General features: G+C 41.5%; 1 protein-coding gene and 1 pseudogene across 1 annotated transcript in view; both read right to left on the bottom strand.

Annotated features, from left to right (window-relative positions):
- Positions 1-3101: 3101 nt before the first annotated feature.
- Positions 3102-5834, bottom strand: LOC114847043 (sterile alpha motif domain-containing protein 9-like; annotated as a pseudogene).
- A 13071-nt stretch (positions 5835-18905) lies between these two features.
- The window catches only part of clasp1a (cytoplasmic linker associated protein 1a), a 52223-nt gene continuing 50044 nt past the window's right edge, over positions 18906-21084 (bottom strand). Inside the window, exon 41 of the mRNA XM_055504909.1 lies at positions 18906-21078. Coding sequence (XP_055360884.1) covers positions 20992-21078 — 87 coding nt within the window. The 3' untranslated portion in view covers positions 18906-20991. The remainder of the gene's footprint in view (positions 21079-21084) is intronic.

Raw genomic sequence — 21084 nt, 5'->3', positions numbered from 1 at the left:
GCTTCACTACTGTATGTGAAGTCTCTGAGCAATTAGTTTGTCATCCACTATATGCTAATGTAAGCTGTATGCTAATGACTATAATAAAAAAAGAAGAAAATATTTTGAGTCTGAAACCAAGTTTAAGGTCTAAACAAAAACAACTTTGCTGTTGCCTTACATGATGGTACTAAAGTGCATATAGGCAGTTTGTTTGCTCCATGAAGTTGCCTCTATAGAATGTTTTGGTAGTAATATTTCAAAGGCACATAAGTAGAACAATTAATAAATGCTAAAGTGTGCCGAGCCTGAACCGTGGGTCACACTGGAGGTATGTGTTTGTATGTGCAGTAGAGCTCATGTAAGACGTTCATTGTAAGCTGGAAAAACCATGTGTTACAAACACACAATCAACACTATGCAAGAACTTTGTATGTAAATACAAATACAGCAATTTAGCCAGAATTGAAGCACTAATCATAAAAATAGGTGCATTTGCTCTGATTTGTTTAAATCTACGCTGCCGCCAGCATATGAAACCACCGACTGACAGCCCTGATGGAGACGTCATGTGAGCTGGCAGCAGAACAGGGCCCCTGAGTGTGAAAGCTGTTCCCTGTGCTCTGAGTGAAAATCCTGCTTTGTGCTGAATCTAAAGGCCCAAGCTGGTTTTCCTATTCTCCTCTGGCTGCGTAGCTCTGTGACAGTGGTTCCAGAGGCCGGCCCCTCGCTGCTGCCGCCGCCGCACTTCCCAGGCACAAAACCTTCCCCGATGTCCCCTCTCATTTATATCCATTAGCATCCAGAGGGGGAGGATCCGATGAAAACAAACAGCAACAAACAAAAAGACCAAAGTGGGCCGAGGAGTGCAGAGGGGGGGGGGTTTAAAGGGAGAACTTCTGTGTGCAATAATTGCGAGGAACAATTTCAAACAGATGTCTGTTTGGACTTGGCCCTGGGCTCATGTCCCCGTTAAATATAGTGATTTGATTGGAAAACAAGCATGTGAGATGGGCTGGCAGCCATCCGGGCCATTCAGGGGCTCTCTAATGACCCCCGAGTGTCAAAGGGTCATTGGAGTAAAAGCAGATCAGAGAGGATGTGGGGCCGGCGGCCAAGACAGGGCCCATAAATCTAGTGGGTTCTCAGAGGAGGCTATCTTTTTTCACTTCGCCATCAGAATTAAAATACAATCACAATCATCGCATTGTGCTGCCGCCTGTGTGCAAAGGTTGTAATTCAAAGCTCGCAGGCAGAGCCGGGAGGTTGGGTCTGGTGGTGCTGGACTTTTGGGATCAAGGTCGTCAGGGTTGTATATTTTAGGCCGGATGGGAACTGCAGCTCAGGGGGTTGTGGGAAACTGTCCTACAGATCTATATGTTCAAATCCGTTATCAGTGTGAAAATACGCACCATTCATATAACCGCCACAGTCTGAGTCTGGAAAAAGGTCATTGCGGTCTCCTAAATCCACCTGATGATCACTGCAGTGATGTGTCGTGAACGTGTTGCATTATTGTGGTGGGAACAGCGTTGGTGAAGGCTGAGTGTCTAATGCTGTAACTGACTGGGAGTTTTTCTTCCAATTTTCATCCGGCTCAGCCTTTCACAAATGTGTTAATGTAGGACGGACAGCTGCGCTTTATGGCAAAGCGCTGCAAGATGATCGGTATCGTTTTCAACCCTGCTGACCGCTGGAGGAATACACATGATATGCAGTTCATAAAAAATACAAACTTCATGAAAACCGAGGGAGGGAGAGTGTGAAGCAACAATGGAAGAGACTGAGCTGAGATAATTCCTACACACATTCTGCAGGAAAGGATACATGTATCAGAATCGCTGGGTGAAATAATGGTGATTGTGACAATTATGATCAAGGTGGGTTAGTAAGTTCAACAGTGAATGCAAATGCATTGGTGTCAGGATGTTCAGAGTCTGGGTCACAGGAGGCTTCAAGGCAACAGGCACCTTAAGTAATTAAGATGAAATATTTAAATGGAAAAATCTGGTGGTGTTGAGAGAAAAGACAGTTAGCAAAGCGGTGGTCAAAAGCTAAAATGCATGCTGGGTAACATGGCTCCTGTTGTTACAGCACAGAACAAATAACAGAAACTCTTTCACTGTCCTGTGTTCCGTTCTGTGTTTTGCTGAGCAGCAGCAACATCGTGGCTTTGACTAGAGTGATGCTGTAGCGCCACACTCTGGCTGGACCGGGCAGCACACACTGCTCCAAGTTTTCATGCGAGAGTCCGTCTGGATTTTTACCGACCTCATCAGCTCTGGGATTCTGGGAATAGCAATCACCCTTCACATCGTTTGTCAAATGCATGTATCACCTTTGTCTTTGTGGTGGATGCTTTAGTGTTACTGCAGTGGGGTGTGTTTTGTCTGATCAGGAACTTGTACTTTTACTTGCATCTACCTCCACCTCCCTCTCTTTCTACACCTTGATGAGTGATACTACTAGACAGCAGAATTCGGTCATGGAGGATGACTTCTGGACTGCTTGGGGTCTGAGAGTCTGCTCAGTCAGTCCACATGTGCCTTCTTTGCTCTGGCAGTGTGTCTGGACGATTGGAGCAGAACCGGGCCCACCAACCCTGAGCACTCAGTCCAGCAGGGCTGCACTTTGTCCCTGCATCTCTTCTATTCTTTCAGTGACTCAGAGTCAGGAAGTGTAGCTTCTGCTGTAGCATAACAGGTTGACAGGAAATGCCACAATTGTTGCACAAAGACCTTAGTCACAAGTCAATTTTGTTCCACAGAAAGACAGACAGCAGGAAGGCAGATACATTTTCCAGTAGTGCCCTCAGCAATAATACACACTAAATGGAAAAAGTATAAAACACAGATAATAAGGTATAATGATAACAATTAAACTGACCTTAAACAGATGCAGTGTTCTCAATGAATCTGTTTCATGAACAAGTTGACCTCCTGTTACCAGTCAACTCTAATTATCCAGCATCAGCACTGTTTTTTCTGCTTGTGTTACTGCTGAATTCTGTTATTATATTGACAATTACTCTATTATTAAATGACACACATGCACCGTTACTTCAAAAACAGTATTTATTCTGATCAAAGGAAACTGACACAAGAAATACAGAATATGGAGCATCTGCAAATTATTACAGATTTAATGTGGTTGAACAGAGAAAGCAGAAACACAGACCATCCCCAGCCCTAACTAACTAACTAACTAACTAACTAACTAACTAACTAACTAACTAACTAATCAACCCTAGTCTTCATGCTGCTGCATATGGGGGGTACTTATGCACTAGAACCACTGAGGCAGAAAAGTGGCTGTAGAAACCAGTGACCCTATGACATCAGTGACGTGCTCCCAAGACAACTGCTCTGCCCACGTTTGCAGCCACATTAAACAGGAAAATGACTCATGCCTCCATTGCTGTAGTAAAGAGCCATTTCTGAGTAACAGGGGATAAAAAGGTCTATAAAGGTGATTATCTCTCGTGTTCAATGACCTCAAAGTCTTGCTGCTGTTCTTTTAAAAAACAGTGGCCAAAATTAGGAACAGTTTCCAAGAGTTTGTCTTCTGCCCCAGCACAAAGATCTGCTACCTCAGGAAGAAGATCAGTTATTTCACCTAGACACATTTTGTGTGTTGTTCTAAGTTCCTCCAAACAATATTTTGCAATAATTGGATGAATCAGTTTCACATTTCCGTACTGCTCATCACTCTCAACTGTGACAAAACAAATCAAATTTGAAAGCTTCCCCAAAAGTTCTTCAAGTCTGTCAGTTCCATAGACAGTTTTAAGATCTGGGCCCAGAAGTCTCTCACACACAGAGAAAGGTAGAGATGCATCTTCAGAGTTTACAGTCAAAAGGGATAAAGCAGCCAAGAGCTTGGTTTGTTGCTGATTCTTACGGAAAGCTCCTCAGAGTGTTGTGGACCACAGCCTTAACGTATTCTGGCTTTACATTGTTTTTCATTGTCATGAATGTATAGAAAGTTTTAACATTCCTGTGTGTTTTCTCTACTTGTGCCAGTTGTTTCTCAAACAGTGTCTGCTCCTCAGCAGAGAGACGGTTTCTAATAAAAAATGTTTGTCCATCTATCTCAGCCAGTTCAGAGTGGGATCTGAAACAGTTCAGAAGTATAACTTGTGGAGATTTGATGTTTCTCTTACATATGTCTTCAATAAGCTTCTGTAGCTTAAATACTTTCTCCATCTCATCAAAGTCATCTAGCATCAGCAGAACTGGAACTTGTGCCAACTGGTCTTCAGAGCCATATGTCAAAAGTTGCTTCACTTGATCTGCTACATTAGAAAAGTCAGCATGTGTGTCTTTAAGAAGAGCACAACGGCGTTTGCCCCGGAGTTCCCATAACACATGCCTGACCAAGGTTGTCCCACCACATCCAGGCTCATGCCTGAGGTTGAACAACACACAGGGCTTTGTATTGGACTGTGTGGCCAGAATATAATCACTGATTGACTTAATGAGCCTTCGTTTGATAAGAACTGAGGTTTCACCTTTGTCTAAATAGTGAAAATTCCACCCCGATGCCTTTGTCCCTCTATAGAAGTTTTCCTCCATAGTGGTTTTATCCTCATGTCCTTTCTCACATTGGTTCACACACAGGACTTCTAAAAGATTCAGGTTACGTTCCACATTTTTCTCAAGAAGGATGCTGCTTCCCCCTCAACCAGTTAGAAAACGCTCTGTGCTACGCCTTCCTGATGAAAGACCAGTACCATTAACCTTAGGAAAACTTAGCTCATATATGCATCTATCCGAGATATCAAGTTTGCACTGAGAATCAAGCATGTCCTTCCAAGAAATAAAAGCATTTTCATTGTCACATACACAAAGGATTTGCTTTGTGCCACTGAGTTCCTTGCAGAATGCACAAAAAGTATGAATGAGTGGATGAATCCCCTCACTCACTGGTGACAACAGTAAGAAGATGACAAGGAGGCTCTTATTTTGAAAGATGTTTCGACACATGTTAGAAATTAAAAGTTTAACAGAGGCTCCCTTTTCCTTGGGCCACTGCTCCAAGTCTGAAGCCTCATTCCTAATGCCTCCATTGCAGAAAGGATGCATCAGCAATGCCTTCATCTCTTTCTCTAATATTATACCGTCCTGGTAAATAGCAGTTTAGTGCCATCTGTGATGCAAAGTGATGCTGTAAACCACGTTTAGATGATTCTGGGTCAAAGTCCAGAATAGCCACTGGGTTGAGTTCTGTAAGAAATCTGAGTGATTCAAACTGGCTTGGATGTGATTTGTTAGTTACAACAACATAATTAAAGGGAGACTCATCTAATGAGGCACAGCCTCTGGTCATCAATGATCTTAAACTGAAGCCCTGATTGGTGCTTTTAATCCCACAACGCTGTTTCTCTTCATTTAGTTTTCGAAGTTGTGAACTTTGGGCAACTCTGGTTACCAGGTTTTTGAGTGTGGTTTCTGAAACCTTTTTTCCATTGAAGTCTGTTTGTGACCGAATATGTTGCTTATTAAGATTCACGGTGCTACTGCCTTCGCGGAAATAACAAAGGTATGGCCGTTTAGAGTTTTCACCTGGAGATAAAACCTCTGTGGTAAAGTAAAGATGGTTCTGACATATGATGAGTTCAGGAACTATGTCCACCTCTATTACATACTTGTTAGCTGATGTCTCGTTTCCCTTAAGAACCTTAACAAATCGAGGAAATTTTATACAAAGGAGAGGATCCTTTGGGTTCTTGAAGTAACAATAATTGCCTGTTTGAGTTTATTTTCATATAGCTCTTTGTTCGCAACATCTACTCCAAACACTTCACCATTGTCACCTATTCCAAAGTGTATGGTACCGTTGGTGCGGCTGTTCATGCAACCAGCTGCAAAGCGAATAGTCTCTTTAGTAAACTTGAAAATCCTTTTTTCATCTGGTGTATTGATGAAACTTTTAAACTCATGGCAGGGTTCAATGAAGTTTAAGGGGCCGGATTCTGGGATATTAAGACAACGTCCACTAATGTATCTATGGGACCTATGGTATTGTTGAAATGGATATGGTACAGTATTACAGTATACAGTACTGTATACATAGTTGTTGTTATTTAGTGGTAGATCTTGGTTTCATGGTTCTCATGTGGTAGTTCCTGTTGTCATCCACATTTTCCTCCTCTTCATTCTAGAACAAATTGTTGCATTTTTATACAAGTCATCATACTACAAATATAAAATGTATAAAATACAAAAATAAAAGATGACAAACACAGGTTTAGTCTTTTAATGTCTTCTTGCATTAATAATTCTCTTTAATGTAATTGCATAGTATACATTACATTAATGTAAGTCAAGCTTCAAAATATTCTCATGTTCAAGTGAACTAAATAGGACACCTGGCTGCGATATGAATAATATCAAATTGGTGTGTGTTTGATGTGTAGCGTTCCTGTCAGCTGTTCCCACACAGTCTGCTGCTGCCCTGTGACAACAGATTAGAGCTAATTTTGATCGGTTGGTAATTAATTTTTATTTCTTTTCGTTGTCAACTTGCTCCTCATCTGATTCACCAAACACAGCTGCCATTCATCTGGCCACTCACCATTCTAGATATTCACACCCGGCAGGGGGCCTGGTTAACTCCACACAGTCTGTCCCACCCACCCCACATGTACAAAAGTAGGTAAAATCTACTTTAGGATTTATTCATTATATTTCGTATTCATTTACCTTGTTTGGACGTTGGTCAGGCATGACAGCTTCAGTTGCTTCAGGACAGTAGATCAACCAGTCTGGTGTATAGGTTTCTGTGAAGGCAGCTTTTGTGTTGTCTTCATCAAAACGTTGGACTCATTTCACAGGAAAAGAGAACAATCAGTACAATAATACAAATACAACAATATCAGCCATAATTACAGGAATTTGATTTGCACAATCTTTTTTGACTTAAATCTACCTGTAAATTGGAGTTGTGACCTGACCTCACAATTTGTCGTTATTGCTTCCGGTTTGTATGAATTAAAAGTGCAGTGTTATGTCTATGCATTTTTAAAATTCCTGTTGTGGTTGATGTGGGATTTGTAAAGTAATGATAATTCAATAATCCAATACGTTTTATGGAGAGCAATTATTACATTAATCTAATTAGGTTTTTAAAAGTTACCCAAAACACGTAATAATATAAGAAATTAATTTCAGTTTTATGTAGGCGCAATCCTGCAGACATAGAACAACGTGGCTAAAAATGAAATGTAAAAACATAATTCAAACAGGTATAAGGTACCATCATGTCATGGGTGTAGACTACCTGACTTTACAATATTTGACATATTAAATAACTAAATAGCATGCAGAGTATAGCAGTGCAGCAGCATTTTCAACATGGCTATAATGTTTTCACACAGTTAAACATTTGACTTCTACTCAGCCAACAGAAAGAAGGCAGAGGCTAGAACAACTGGTGGAGGATCTGCACCTCCACCACCGACGCATGCAGAGGAGAAGGCCCTCAGCCTGAACACTGGAAAGCAGAGGCTGAAGGAATTCATCAGAACCCGTCACTCCCCAGAATACAAGTGCATGTGTAAAATGTAAGAGGTCTACCTATATATTTGATTTTTTACATAGGCTACTTTTGATATATCCATTTCTTAGTTTCTTTTACTTTTCTTAGAGTCTGAGTTGGGTTCTTTGTTGGTCTTAACAGATTCTGATGGTAATATATGAATCCTCCTGTCACAACAGAAGCCCAGGATGTTGTAAGTATACTACTAAATAAAGCTTAAATTATGATAAGCAGTATTATAAAGTGTAATATTAATACGGTTTATACACATCACATGATTTTTGATGTTTGTGTTGCGTAGGTTAAAGGATGTAACTTGATCTCCAAGTATAGTGACTTTATTATCTCCCCTCTGCCCCAGGGTGTCAAAGAACAGCAGGAGGAGGTCAGTCACATTCTGCTGCACAGATGCACACAGTTCAGTGATGTTCAGTAAATGCCAGAGTTCAATTCTGTAAGAGTAATGAGGAACATGTCATTTCAAGATGTTATGTAACTCTAAATCTTCTGTATTTTAAGTTACCGGTTATTGAGTTGTATAAACTAAATCTCAAGGAAATGTTATACTTGTGCCACAAGATTGAAAAGCCAGATCTAGAAATTGAAATTCCCAAACACAAGCTGGAGATGAGTGCATAGTTAAAGGTGAATTGTATGAATTATTGGAAGAATCATAAAATCTAACAATTGCCTTTGTATTTGTAGGAAATGAAAAAAAAACAAATAAATTATGATTTACATCTATTCAGTTTCTTTTATTGGTGGTGGTGGTGATGGTTGATTAAGACATTAAAGCAAATCTGTCCATCCACTCTGCAGATCACTGTGATGGAAGGAGTCTTCCTCAGGGTCTTTGTAGGGCAGGGTGTTGCTCCTCTCTAATAATTGCAATAATGTGGAGAACAACACATTACATGTCACATTAATGTCACAGGCCTCTCAGGTCTTTCCCTGAGGTGACGTAGGCACTGAAGACGTGCTTTCAACAGGCCTATGGTCATTTCCACCCGGGCTCTTGTTCTGTGTGGGCTGGCATGGGTGACCCCTATCTCCAGCAGAAAGTCGTCAATCTCTCCTAGAAGAAAGTTCACATTACTTTAGTGCTGCATAGAAGTGTTCCTGTGAGTGTGAGTGCATGCATTGAAATAAGTGTATAGGACATACATGTACTTACCACAGTGCAGTTATTTAGGGTTGACTCACTATATATTCATGAGTTCACGTTTATGATATGTGCAGCATCACATATGATCTTGGTGATGTAAACAATGTAATGTCAGTTACAGTGACCATTAGAAAGAGTAGTCAGTGAACCTGCACATTTATCAGTTTATTTCAGATCACAGCAAGATATTATTAACTGATCATCATTTTTCAGATTAGCCTCAATGAAACAAATTAATTACCACATACCTGCAATCCTGTGAAACTCCTCTTTAATGGCTTTAAGGAGTTTGTGTCAAGGAAAGCGCTTGAGGTCGATTTTTTTCTACAAACAGTGACTTCACTAATGTGCTCAGCATCTCCAATGTTATAAAGAAAACTACCGTTCAATGCCGTGTGAATTAATAGAGCTTCCTCATCTACAGGATCCTCTAGAAACGGACATTTTGGTCTCTGCGCGAAGGAAACAGATGAAATCTATGAATGTAATGAAAGATTAAATAAGGAATTTAAACACTGTTCACTTTAAAAAGGGGCGGAGACCGAAGGAAACTCTGGGTTTCCCGAATAAAACCTTTCTCCCGACCAGGTTAGGTTCACAGAGTAAGTTGCCATAGTAACTGACTCTGAGTTTCCATTACCTGGCTTCTTGAAACGGGCTTAAACTTACCCCGCTTTACAGGTTTAAGTAACCCCGCTTTCTGAAACCGAAAACTCTGAGTTTTCCTCATTTCGGGGTTAACAAACTCTGAGTTTCCACAAAACCACCTTCTTGAAACGGGCCCCTGTTGTCACCCTGCTGTTGTGATAAAGAAAATAAAGGAGTGCTGTTCACACCGAGGCTCGTAACAATATAAATGTTAAATGTAAATGTTAAATGTAAATGTTAAATTTTAAATGTTAAATTTTAAATGTAAATGTTAAATGTAAATGTTAAATGTTCGCCGAGTGTAAACTGAATATTCATGAATGTGCAAGTAGACTCCATCCCTACCCTCAAACAGCGCTGGTCTCAGATCAGAGACGAGGACTCAAACACCTCCAACAGTGCGCGCAAACCCCGCCCACATCTGATCTGGAAACTTTTGTTTTTAGCCTGGACGTAACTTCGGCTAGCTATAAAGTTAGCTAACTAATTCTCCACCGGCGCCACAGAAATATTCTATTTAAACCTACTTGACTCCTCATTAATGGTGTTTACGACAGAACAGCAGTTTGAAGCGGAGCCTCAGCCCGCACACCTGCCGTTACAGCCCGTTCAATCTCCCCCAACGGGAGGGAGTTGGAGCTGGCGGCCATGATGGCTTCGACTTCAGGCTTCTCTCCAGTATTTTCGTGCACCGATCCAGAGTCAGATGTGGGCGGAGCTATGCGTACTGTTTGACGTGTTTCAGTCCGCGTCACTGATCTAGAATAATAGGGGGTGGAGTCTACTTAAATATTCAGTTCGATCGTTTAACATTTACATTTTAGATTTAACATTTACATTTAACATTTACATTTAACATTTACATTTACATTTACATTTACATTTACATTTACATTTACATTTAACATTTACATTTAACATTTACATTTATATTTAACATTTACATTTAGACTTTTGCACATTTAACTAAATGTGAGAAAACATGTTGTGTCATTCAGTTAAATGTGAGAAAACTAGTTATAGATGCTCCTTTTACATTCGGCACCCCATATCCTTCTACCCCTTTATGAGCAGGTACCCAAATAGCTAGGCTACCATCCTCCTCTCTTCCATCTCCTGTACCCAGTCAAGATAGGTAGATAAGATAAATAAGATAGATAAGATAAACTTTAATGATCCTACAGTGGGGCAATTAAATTGTTAGAGCAGCTACAAAAATATTAAGGTGCAAAAATGCGTAAAAAAATAAATAAATGAAAACATTTTTCAAATATACGACTTTTTAAAACTCTACACATGATGTGTCCACAGTGAAGTAAATTAAACAGGACACATTATGCTAAAACCTTCCTATACTGGGGGTGGATCAGTCCCCACTGACATCCTCCTCTCACCCACCTCTTCCACAGATTCCAGTGGACATCCCAGGACAGAGCTGGCCTTCCTCACCAGCTTGTTCAGTCTTTTACTGTCTCAGTCTGTCGTCTGCTCCGCAGCAGACAACAATGTAGTGAACAACAGAGGCTACCAGCGAGTTATACAAAGTCCTTAGAAGGGGCCTGCTTATTCCCAAGAACCTCAGTGTCCTCAGTCCAGTTCGTGGTTTAGGTGGACACCCAGGTACTTAAATCTGTCCACTGTCTCTATGCCTGAGCCCTGGGTTCTCACCAGTGTGTGATGTGGTGTTCTCCTCCAGGGTGGTTGCACTCACACCAGTCCTACACAAAGTCCATAAAGACTGAAATGCACTCCAGGTCGTTCCCCTCAGACACAAATCCAAAAATGGCTGAGTCATCGGAGAACCTCTGGATATGGCAGCTGCTGGTGTTACAATATATGTAACGTCTGAGCTGTAAAGGGTGAAGAGGAACGTCCCCTGATGGGCCCCAGTGCTGGAAACCACCTAAGACACATGCAGTAGCTGCTTAACCTCACGTACTGTGGTTGGTTGGTAAGGCAGTCGTTGTTTGTCCACTCCTGCCTCCTACAGCTTCTCTCTCAGAAGTGAGTGAGAATTTGCTTATTTCATGATTTTTCATTTTTCATTTTTCTCATTACATCACATTTACCTAGATATGTCATTACTGATTGCTTATTAATCAATTATTTTCCTTAAATGTACTTTTATTTATTTATTTATTTTTACAGTATTTCTTGATTTATTTACAGCTGGAAGGGAAGGTAACAATGGCAAAAGAAAGTCAGATGCTGTGAGGCCATGAATGCATTTTAAAACAAACAAGAGGATTTTTTTTTTAAATAGACACAAAAACAAACCAGGAGTCAGTGAAGTGACGCCAAGTTTAGAGTAATGTGCTCTTGTTTTTTCACCAGTTAAAAGCAGAGCAGCGTTTTGGACTGACTGCAGTCGAAGCTTTCAAGACAAGATGCATTCGCTTTTACAGCCTTGGGTCTGGTGGGGAGTCAGATAGGAAGGAGCCAGAGTCCGGGTGTAAAAGACAAACATATATCATAAATTATTAGTCAGTCAAATGGAACATCAGATGTTTAGACTTGATGTACGTCAGGGCACAAGAGATTATTTGTTTGTGTAAGAATGTTCAGTATTGCACCTAACCAGCACATGACGAGTGTGTTGGATAAGAAACAGCACTAAGGTAAAATTTTTCCATTACATTCCCCCCTTTTGATTACACATTAATCAAACACTAAAATAATAAAAAATTTTCAAACATTGCATTTTGAAATAATAACGGCCCTTACAAATGAAACAGTGAGTGTATTACAGTAAGTCAAAATTCAAAAATACACCTTCACATAAAATGCAAATAACTTAGGGATAAAAGGTTGGGAGCTGTTTTGGTGGGTAGTTAAACAAGAATAACCTCTGTATTGGCATGTGAAGAAAATAAGCTCATTAGCATATTTGTATCAGATTATATTTTGTGATCAGATAGCCTAAAACCATCGTCAAAGTCATTAAGTGAATTAGAGTTGGGGTTTTTGAACATAGTGCATTGTGTCATTTGATACGAGAGTGTTGCTGGGGTCGCACGCATGATGAGACCTCTAACCAGTGGGATAACGCAAAAACCAAACAAGAGAATCACAGCCATCTCAATGATAAAGGAAACAGCTGCGGACATGAGAACAGATTTCCATTTTCCAGACATTTCGTCTAGCCAATTCCAAGAGAAAGAACCTATACCAGAGTTAGCTGAGACTCTGAAGGCCGTGAAGCACCTTCGCCAGAGTACCATTAGAATCAGTGTTATTCAGGATGTGAGTACAACATGCGTCTCCAAACATAACACAACCGCCTCTTTTCTCTGCTAACAACATGTCTACGGCCATTCAATTGTAATGTAATAAAGACAATTACTGTATGATAGCCATAGGTTTCCAATGGGGTTCTGTTTAGTATAATCTTAAGATAGATTTCATGCTTTCGGATCTTTAATTGTACATTTGCGTCTAGAGCGAATAGGAGATTCAGGGATTTAACCAGAATGATGATGCGTTTTTCCGCTTGTGTTGTCTTTCATCTGTAGATAAAGGATAAAACTAGTTGTAGCAGTGAATAAAGTGATTGTGAGCAAATTAAACACCAAATTAATATTTAAACTCAGTGTTGTGAATTATGTGAAATTTTCTCATTCAAAAGTATTGTGTAAAGTTACATAGAAACATCATATGATAAAGGCAATAATCCAAGTAACATAAAATGAAGTCTAACAAAGCACGGTTACAATTGATGTCTTGTAACAATCTGCTTCTTCCTGTTGAACAGTAGCGTTAGATTGTTTCCAACCTGTGTGTTGATGTATTGACAGTTCGTTGGGGTTCTTCAGGTTGTGATCAGCTGATAACAGACACTTGGGATTCGTTATCACCGCCAGGTTTCCTCCCAATGTCGTCTGAGTCACTGTCACTACCGTGATGTGAAGAGTCTACACGTCGTCCAGCATCGGCAACTCAAGGCTGCTCGTGTGTGTGTTTTCTCAGGAGCGTGTGTGTAGATGTATGGTCTGATAGTGTGATTCATCGGCGCAGCTTCAGGCGGCGCTTGGCTCACACCTTTAGCTGAACAGTCAACGCAGCCTCGCCTCAGTGCGTGTGTGAGCACAGCGAGGGTCGTCCTTCTCAGTTCTTTTCGTTAGTGGTGGTTTTCTCCGTGGGATGTAGATGGAGGGTCGTCTGTTGGATCCGGGACCTTCCTGGATGGAGTGGATCCAAGTCGCTCTCTCTGTGACTTTCACAGCCGTGTGGGTCGTCAGAAGGACCTGGAAGGGGCCTCGCCACCGTTTGGAGTTCCAGTGCTTCCTCCTGAACTCCTTAACGATCGCCAGTACCCTGGTTGGATGGTGTAATGGTCCTGTCGACTGTTTTCACCTGTTGGGAAATCTGAATTGTGGGGAAAAAGTGTTTGGGCGGCACGGCTGCCATCAGGCCCAAACCAGACTCCATGGCTACAGGTGGAACCATTCGTCAGCCAGAGTCTGCGTTCCTGTGAGGTAAAAAATGTTTAAAGCACAGGGAGATGAGGAAGGAAAGGGTAGAGAGTTTAGGAGATAGGGAACAAGGATCAGGAGAGGAAACGAGGATCAGGAGAGGGAGGGGTTGTTGGGCAATGACCTTCGCAGCAGCGACTGCAGCTGCATGTCGGCAGAAACAAAGTCGTCACTGATGGTGTGAGTCGAACAGTTACAAAGATCAATAGCTGTAGGCAGCAGGACAGCGTCCAGCAAAGCAGAACCTAATCATGATGTGAGATAGGTTTGCAATCAGACTTTAAAAGCGTCCTATGCTTCCACAGAGCGTCTGTGGAGTCTGTGTAGATGGTAACAGACTCTCCTTCTGCTAGTTTACTAGCTTCAGTCAACGCAATCAACTCTGCAGCCTGAGCAGAGTAGTGTCTTAGCAAAGCACTAGACTTCAAGACGGACTCTTGATAGTAATGTTCAGCATGTTGAGTAAGGTGGTGTTGCATCTAAGCCGTCGGGCTGTAGAAAGATGTGATCTATTTCAAAAGAATCAAAGACACAGTATGAGGACAAAAGAACAGAAGTCGTACAACCTGATTTCTCATCCACTGTTTGAGTGAAAGGTCGCGTAGGGTCAGATCAGAAAGACCCAAAGTAGGAGCCAACTGAAGAGCAAGCATGAGGTCGGTGAACGTTGTTTAGCCTCAGACATCCACGTGAGACAAGAAGTGGACGATGAAGATGTCTGCATCAGAACCCTGAGTGGGGCCTCAGAGAAGGTAAAGTTAGGAACGAAAGTCCTACAATAAGAACAAAGCAAAGCTGTTTTTACGTGCACGGTTTAGGCAGGTTTCAAATTCCTTCAACTCTGTTGGGTGAGATGGATTTGCCATCAGCTGTAATTACAATGACCCAGAAAATAACCTTAGTCTGAACAAACTGTAATTTAGACAGGATCTCTTTGTGGCCTGTAGCATCCAATGTTTCAGTAGCTTAGTGGTGTCTGCAGTAACGCCATCTTTGGCTTCCTTTAAGAGGGTGTTGCTTTTTTACATGGTCTGTGGTCAGATTTAGGTGTGATGACCACTGGTTTACATCCTCTGATCAAACCTACATCATGTCTGTGTGTGAGCCACAGGGAAGCAGGGCTTCCTGTAAGGCGAGTGTTGGGTCAGAGCGTCCTCTGAAAAATGAAAATAAAAACAAAAGCATGTAGTGTGTGTCATTAGAATGTGGAGGTACCAAGTTCACTGTTTGCTGCACATGACGGGCAGAATAAAAAAAATTATAAAGTATGCAAAGTAGGCTAATACGTCACATGGGGTCGGAAGTCGTTCACCAGTCTCCACCCCGTTGACATCTGTTCACGAAAGCACCCACGTCCTGCATCTGTCTCCATCATGTTTTCACAGAGGGACGTGTGGAACTGTAGAATAAAAATCAAAAATCTTTTTGTTCGTTAGTAAAAGAAATCGCAAGCGCAGACCTGTGTTCATCCCAAAAGAGGGAAGTTGAGGTCAGTTTGTGTGTGTGTGTGAAATCATAAACAAGCTGTGATGCAGGCTGTGTGAGGGCCTTAGTTACAGCCCCCCCCCCCCCCCTCAGCAGCCAATGATAAGAGCACAGCTGAGCTGAAGTTAACACCAAGAAAAGAGGGATTATTTAGAATGTCTGTAGATGTGACCTGCACTCCGTCTGGAGTGGAAATCAATCAAATATCTAAACTACACACGAGATCTCTTCCTAAAAATTTAACTGGGCATAAGTTTGAAAGCAAAAATGAATGTTAAGGTGTCTTGCTGTCAGATGTTGCACAAGACAGTGAAAGAATAAGTTTTTCTTTAATAGTCTGTTACGTACAGTAATTATTATTACTTCTCTCTAATAGTCGTCTTCCCTTTAATAGTCATTAATAGTCTGTTTCAGTCAGTTTCAGTCTTCCTATAGTCTGGTTTTGTTTTTGTTTTGTTTTCCTATAGTCTGTTTTTGTTTTTTTCTACAGTCTGTTTTGTTTTCTACAGTCTGTTTTGTTTTCTACAGTCTGGCCAGACAAACCTATATTGTGCACAAGTATTTTTAGAAACATGAAGGATTTTATTACTGAATTTGTTGCAAGTTAAAATAGTTTGAACCCATCAGTGTCAGGATCCTGGGCTGGCTCTGCCTGTCAGGATCCTGGCCTGACTCTGCCAGCCATTCTGTTTGATCTTTTTTTCGTCCTGGACCATGCCTTCTCCCTCACTTGGCCACGCCTCAGCTCTGGACCATCCCCACTCCCTCTCCTTTCCTCTGTAGACAGTAATCAGTTCAACTTGCCACACCTGGACTTGCCCTTTGGATCCCTTCAAAGACTCCTGCAGCACAGCACTCTGTGCTGGGTCATTGCCATACACCACTGTCATACGCTGTCATATGCCACTCTGTCCTTGTTTACCCATTACACCATGCCGTTCGTGTCAGGTTGGTCCATGTGTTAGTTCATTGTTGTTCCCATGCCATGTGTTAGTTAGCCTTGTTGCCATGCCTTAGTTAGCCTTGTCACCATGCCATGTGTTAGTTAGCCTTGTTGCCATGTGTTAGTTAGCCTTGTTGCCATGCCTTAGTTAGTCTGGTTGCCATGTGTTAGTTAGTCTTGTTGCCATGTGTTAGTTAGCCTTGTTGCCTTGCCATGTTTTAGCTCAGTCGTGTTCATGCCAGGTATTAGTTCCTCATTCTTGCTGTGTGTGTTTTGCTAGCTTGTTAAGTTTACCATGTTGCTAGCTCGTTAAGGTTGCCAAGTGGCTAACTTGCTAGGTTTGCTTGTTGCTAGTTCTGTTAAGTTTGCCTTGTGTTAATGGTTTAGCCTCCTGTTATATTTTGTTTTTCTAAAGGAGTGTTTTGTGTTTCTGCGTGTTGGGTGTTTAACATAAATAAATGGGTTAAAATGCATGCCTGGTCCTCACGGCTCTCTGACTTGGCCCAGAACGACTCCTATGATCCGCCATCTTGCGTGGCGGATCATGACAATCAGACTGTAAAGTCATGCAGCAGTTGTCATTTAGCTGTTTGTCATAATTTGAAAATCACTCTGTGGGATTTTTTTTTTTGAGCAAAAAGCGATTCTTCATTGCGAGAACATAAGCATGAACATGAATTTGAGCGTGTATCAGCTGTAAGTATCAGTGTAAATGTTTCAGCTAAATTTAAAAATAAAAGTTCCAATCTTTTTGTTTTTTCCCGAATCAAAAGGAATCTCTCTCACCGACCCGAGCCAAATTAGGATTTGAGTTTGAATCTGAGTTCGTGGATCTCATCAGAGGCGATCCAGACGGGTGAGCAGTCCTCCCGGCTCTGAATGTCTGTAGAGGTTTGGAGGCTGAGCGACCCTAGTCCTCAGGACTATCGTCCCTGGTCACACCGTCCAGACGACCTGCCGCAGGATCCTGTTCGTGGACGCCAATTTCTGAGGTGGAAATTTTCCATAAAGAAGTAGATGAGAGAGAATTGTCCTTTTGTGCGATTTATTGAAATAATAAAGAAAATAAAAATAATGGGGAAAGCAAATAAAAAGCATGGATGTTGATCGTGCACATCAACAAACCAAAAACCAGCTGGGGAGATCAGTGCACACACCACGAAGGTGTGATGCAAAGAGCCCACGATCCTCAAGTTGCTTCTGCCTTTTAACCCCTTTCTCTGGCTCTGGTGGAATGTCTCTCTGCAGCAATGGAATTGTTTGTGCCACCTTATCTCGCTGTGAGTGAGAATGTTTGCTTTCTCACTTCTGCATTGTCATGTCTTGTTATCCAAAGGAAGCAACACCGAGCTTCCAAGACAAGATGCATTCGCTTTAACAGCCTTGGGTCTGGTGGGGAGTCAGATAGGAAGGAGCCAGAGTCCGGGTGTAAAAGACAAACATATATCATAAATTATTAGTCAGTCAAATGGAACATCAGATGTTTAGACTTGATGTACGTCAGGGCACAAGAGATTATTTGTTTGTGTAAGAATGTTCAGTATTGCACCTAACCAGCACATGACGAGTGTGTTGGATAAGAAATAGCACTAAGGTAAAATTTTTCCATCACAGGCTTCACCCACTGGCCCCAGTGAAAGAGCCCACCCTCGGCCCTAAATGTATGTATGTATGTAGCTAGGTATACAGAACTTTGGGGAAGCCCCCAGGGAATTATAGGAGACCGTCAGTTCCCAGAGGGATCCAGCATCCTGCAAAGTCCTGATTGAGTGTGTATGACTAATGCAATTAAAACTGCAGAGCATCCCACTTAGGAGGGATGGTTTGGTTTAACCACTTTCTAGTAGCCCCAGTCCCTCCATCAGTAGGACGCCTCTCACAGACCACTCATCCACAGAAGTGGATGAGTGTGGAGTAATGTAGTTGGGAAGCAAGGTACCGGGGTCAGTAGAGCCAGGTTCCAGACTAGCTCTGCTAGTACTGCCAGCCCCCCCCAGCCCCCACACATCCCTACCTGGAAATGGAATCAATCAGAGTATAGTTTTGGTCGTTGATTTGATGAAGCAGACAATGTGTCTAAGGTGGTATAATCTAACAAGCTGTTCAGGTACTGAGTAATGCTTAATTCTTTTTTAGTTTTCCAGTTCATAAGGATGATTTTCTTTGTGACACAGAGGACAGAAGGAAGTGTGTGATGAGTTTGTCTCTAGATCAAGCCCACTTAGATCTCCTAGAAGACAAAGTGCAGGAGCCGCTGGGATTGGACATCTTAACTGGGTTGACAGGTGTTCACATACTCCTTGCCAAAATTGCTACAGAGGTGAACATGACCAGAATGCATGTAGGAATCTATCTGCTGTTATCTGTACAGTGAGGGCAAATATTTGAGTTTGTGAGACCTATTTGGAACATCCTTTTTTCTGTATAATGTGTTCTATGAAGAATTGTATATAGTATTATTTGTAAGTTAGTGTTTTTTGTTATAAGTTAGCACATATTTGTCCAGAAAACATGATTAGTGGTGATGTCCAGATCAGCTTCCCATTTAGAGATCAGGAGGCTTATTGTGTCATCAACATTGGAAATTACAATACAGATTTTTGACACGTTTTCTTTTTAAGACTCTTTCATCATCAGAAGCAGCAGATGTACAGCCTTAAAAAAACAGAAAACATCACAATTGGTTCTCTGTTTATTTCTACAGCAACCTATGCTTTACACTGTTGCAAATCTACCACAGGTGGGTTTTAACAAAAAAGAAAACAGATTATGTACAAATTTATCATCAGAGAACAAAATAAAGATTAAATAAAATACATACATACATACAAGTATGAATATTACATGACAAATGAAGGAACATGCAACAGCTTGCCAGGAATCATTAACTTCTGTTTATAAGACCAGCAATGTGAGAACAGGTGCTCCATGAATTTTGTTTAGTGATAGGTGAACCTTCTGCCTAAACTACAGATCTGCTTTAAACTGTAAAACAAAATGTCAGCTGATTCAAGTCTGAAGGTGTTAAGGAGAAATAAACTGCAGGCAGAGTAGAAACGCTGCGTCTACAGGGCTGCTTGTACTGAAACCATTCAGTACCAAGAATTAAAAAGCAAATTATAACGCATATAAAGTCTGTACATTTATTTACTTAAATAGTCCAAATCGACCCATTCTCAGTGTGTGAAAACAGCAGCTAACTAAAAGAAGGTGAGAACCAAACATGACCATCCGAGGACACAACCTGTCCCCAATTAAACACAGTACTTACATCTACCAATTATCGCTGTTTACTTGCTAGAAGCAAATCAGGTGACTGAGCCCGTTCTAAAGAGCGTCACTCTACCATAGCAAACCAAATAATATCATATAATGCAGATGGTGATCAGCTGCTCTCAGTCAAGATCCATGTACTGTAGCATCTTATAGCAGGGATTAACGTGTTAAAGCATTTTCATAAATCAAACAGCACTGAAATTCACAACTATGTCACTACCACCTTGTAAAGGCTCAAGCCTCAAAGCTCAAAGCAGGTTTACATAATCAGCAGAGACAATGTGATGACTTCCTCTGCTGAAACCTTAAAAAAATCAGAGATGAGCTACCGGATGTTGTTACAAGTGCACTTCAACAGCCAACCCCCTGGGCCCTGCAAAGGCAGCACAGGCAACGAGTGCTGCAGGTCACATGCAAGCTATTTGAGAACGTGCAAAAGAAGTAACAGTCAACCTGTTTCAGTATTATGCAAACCTGCAAATGCATTGTTCAGATGTGGGCGTACAAAATGTAGTTATTAGTGAGTGTGTGGTTATTGTCAAAGCAGTTATGTGAAGTTGAGTTGGAAGAGGCCAAGGGGGGACGGTGATCAGTGGATTTACACAGTCAGCGCACACAGGTCCGTCTCCCAAAGCCAGGCCTTAGTGACATACGTCCCATTCCCTCCTCCATTACAACCTCATTGTGTGAAGAAAATAAACCACAGTCATTGTTTCTCCTCTCTGTGGGAGAAATGTTTCAGTATTCACAAAGGGCTTTTATCTTCACATAAGAAGAGACTGTGCAGCAGCCTCACAGGTCTTAAAGCATGTGAAACATGTGAAACATGTTCAACAAAACAGCAAAGGCTGAATGTGAAGGTGATTCTGAACTGTGCAGTTCAACTGTATTTGCATCCTCAAATAATATTAGGGATTGTCAATTCAGCATCTGAGCAGCTGTGTGTTTCAATCAGCTTGTTACTGGACGGAGTTCTGTTTTTGGAACGGGAAGTTCAATCTGTTCAGACCATTAATACACAGGCTTTTGTGGCCAGGATCAATAAATTCAAAACATAAAAAGCTTATATGATTCTTTATTTATTCTTACATTATTTGGTTTGTATGCTTAGTACCATCACTGGGCCAGCCAAATGGCATCTTATTCTAACCTGTAGGCGATGTTATATCATTGTGTAGGGGACTATTCATAATGGTTCAACTTCTTGGCTCATCCATTATCAGGCTTCCATTGACAAAAGGTGATGTCAATATTGTGGTAACCATGGCATAACTTCCCCCAGTTTAAAACCTTCCCACGTGTACATTCCACAGTTTAAAGAGCTGTGGGGGGGGTTAAATGGTGGGACAGGTGGAGAGATTCCCCTCAAGGCAGGAGGAAAGGATCAGTGTAGGCAGAGTTGTGACAAGGCTCAGAGGCCCATGGCCTGGAAATCTCCCACTGACGGTGCTTCATACAGGATTCCTAAGTGAAATCTCGGTCAACTAACTGTGGGACGAGACGTCGGAGGAACTGCTGCTATTGCTGTTGGTCGTCTGGGCCCGTTTGATGTACAGGTTCAACAGCTTCATCTGCAA

This window comes from Betta splendens, chromosome 21, assembly GCF_900634795.4.
Source record: "Betta splendens chromosome 21, fBetSpl5.4, whole genome shotgun sequence".
NCBI classification, from domain to species: domain Eukaryota; kingdom Metazoa; phylum Chordata; class Actinopteri; order Anabantiformes; family Osphronemidae; genus Betta; species Betta splendens.
This window is presented reverse-complemented; position numbering and strand designations above follow the sequence as displayed.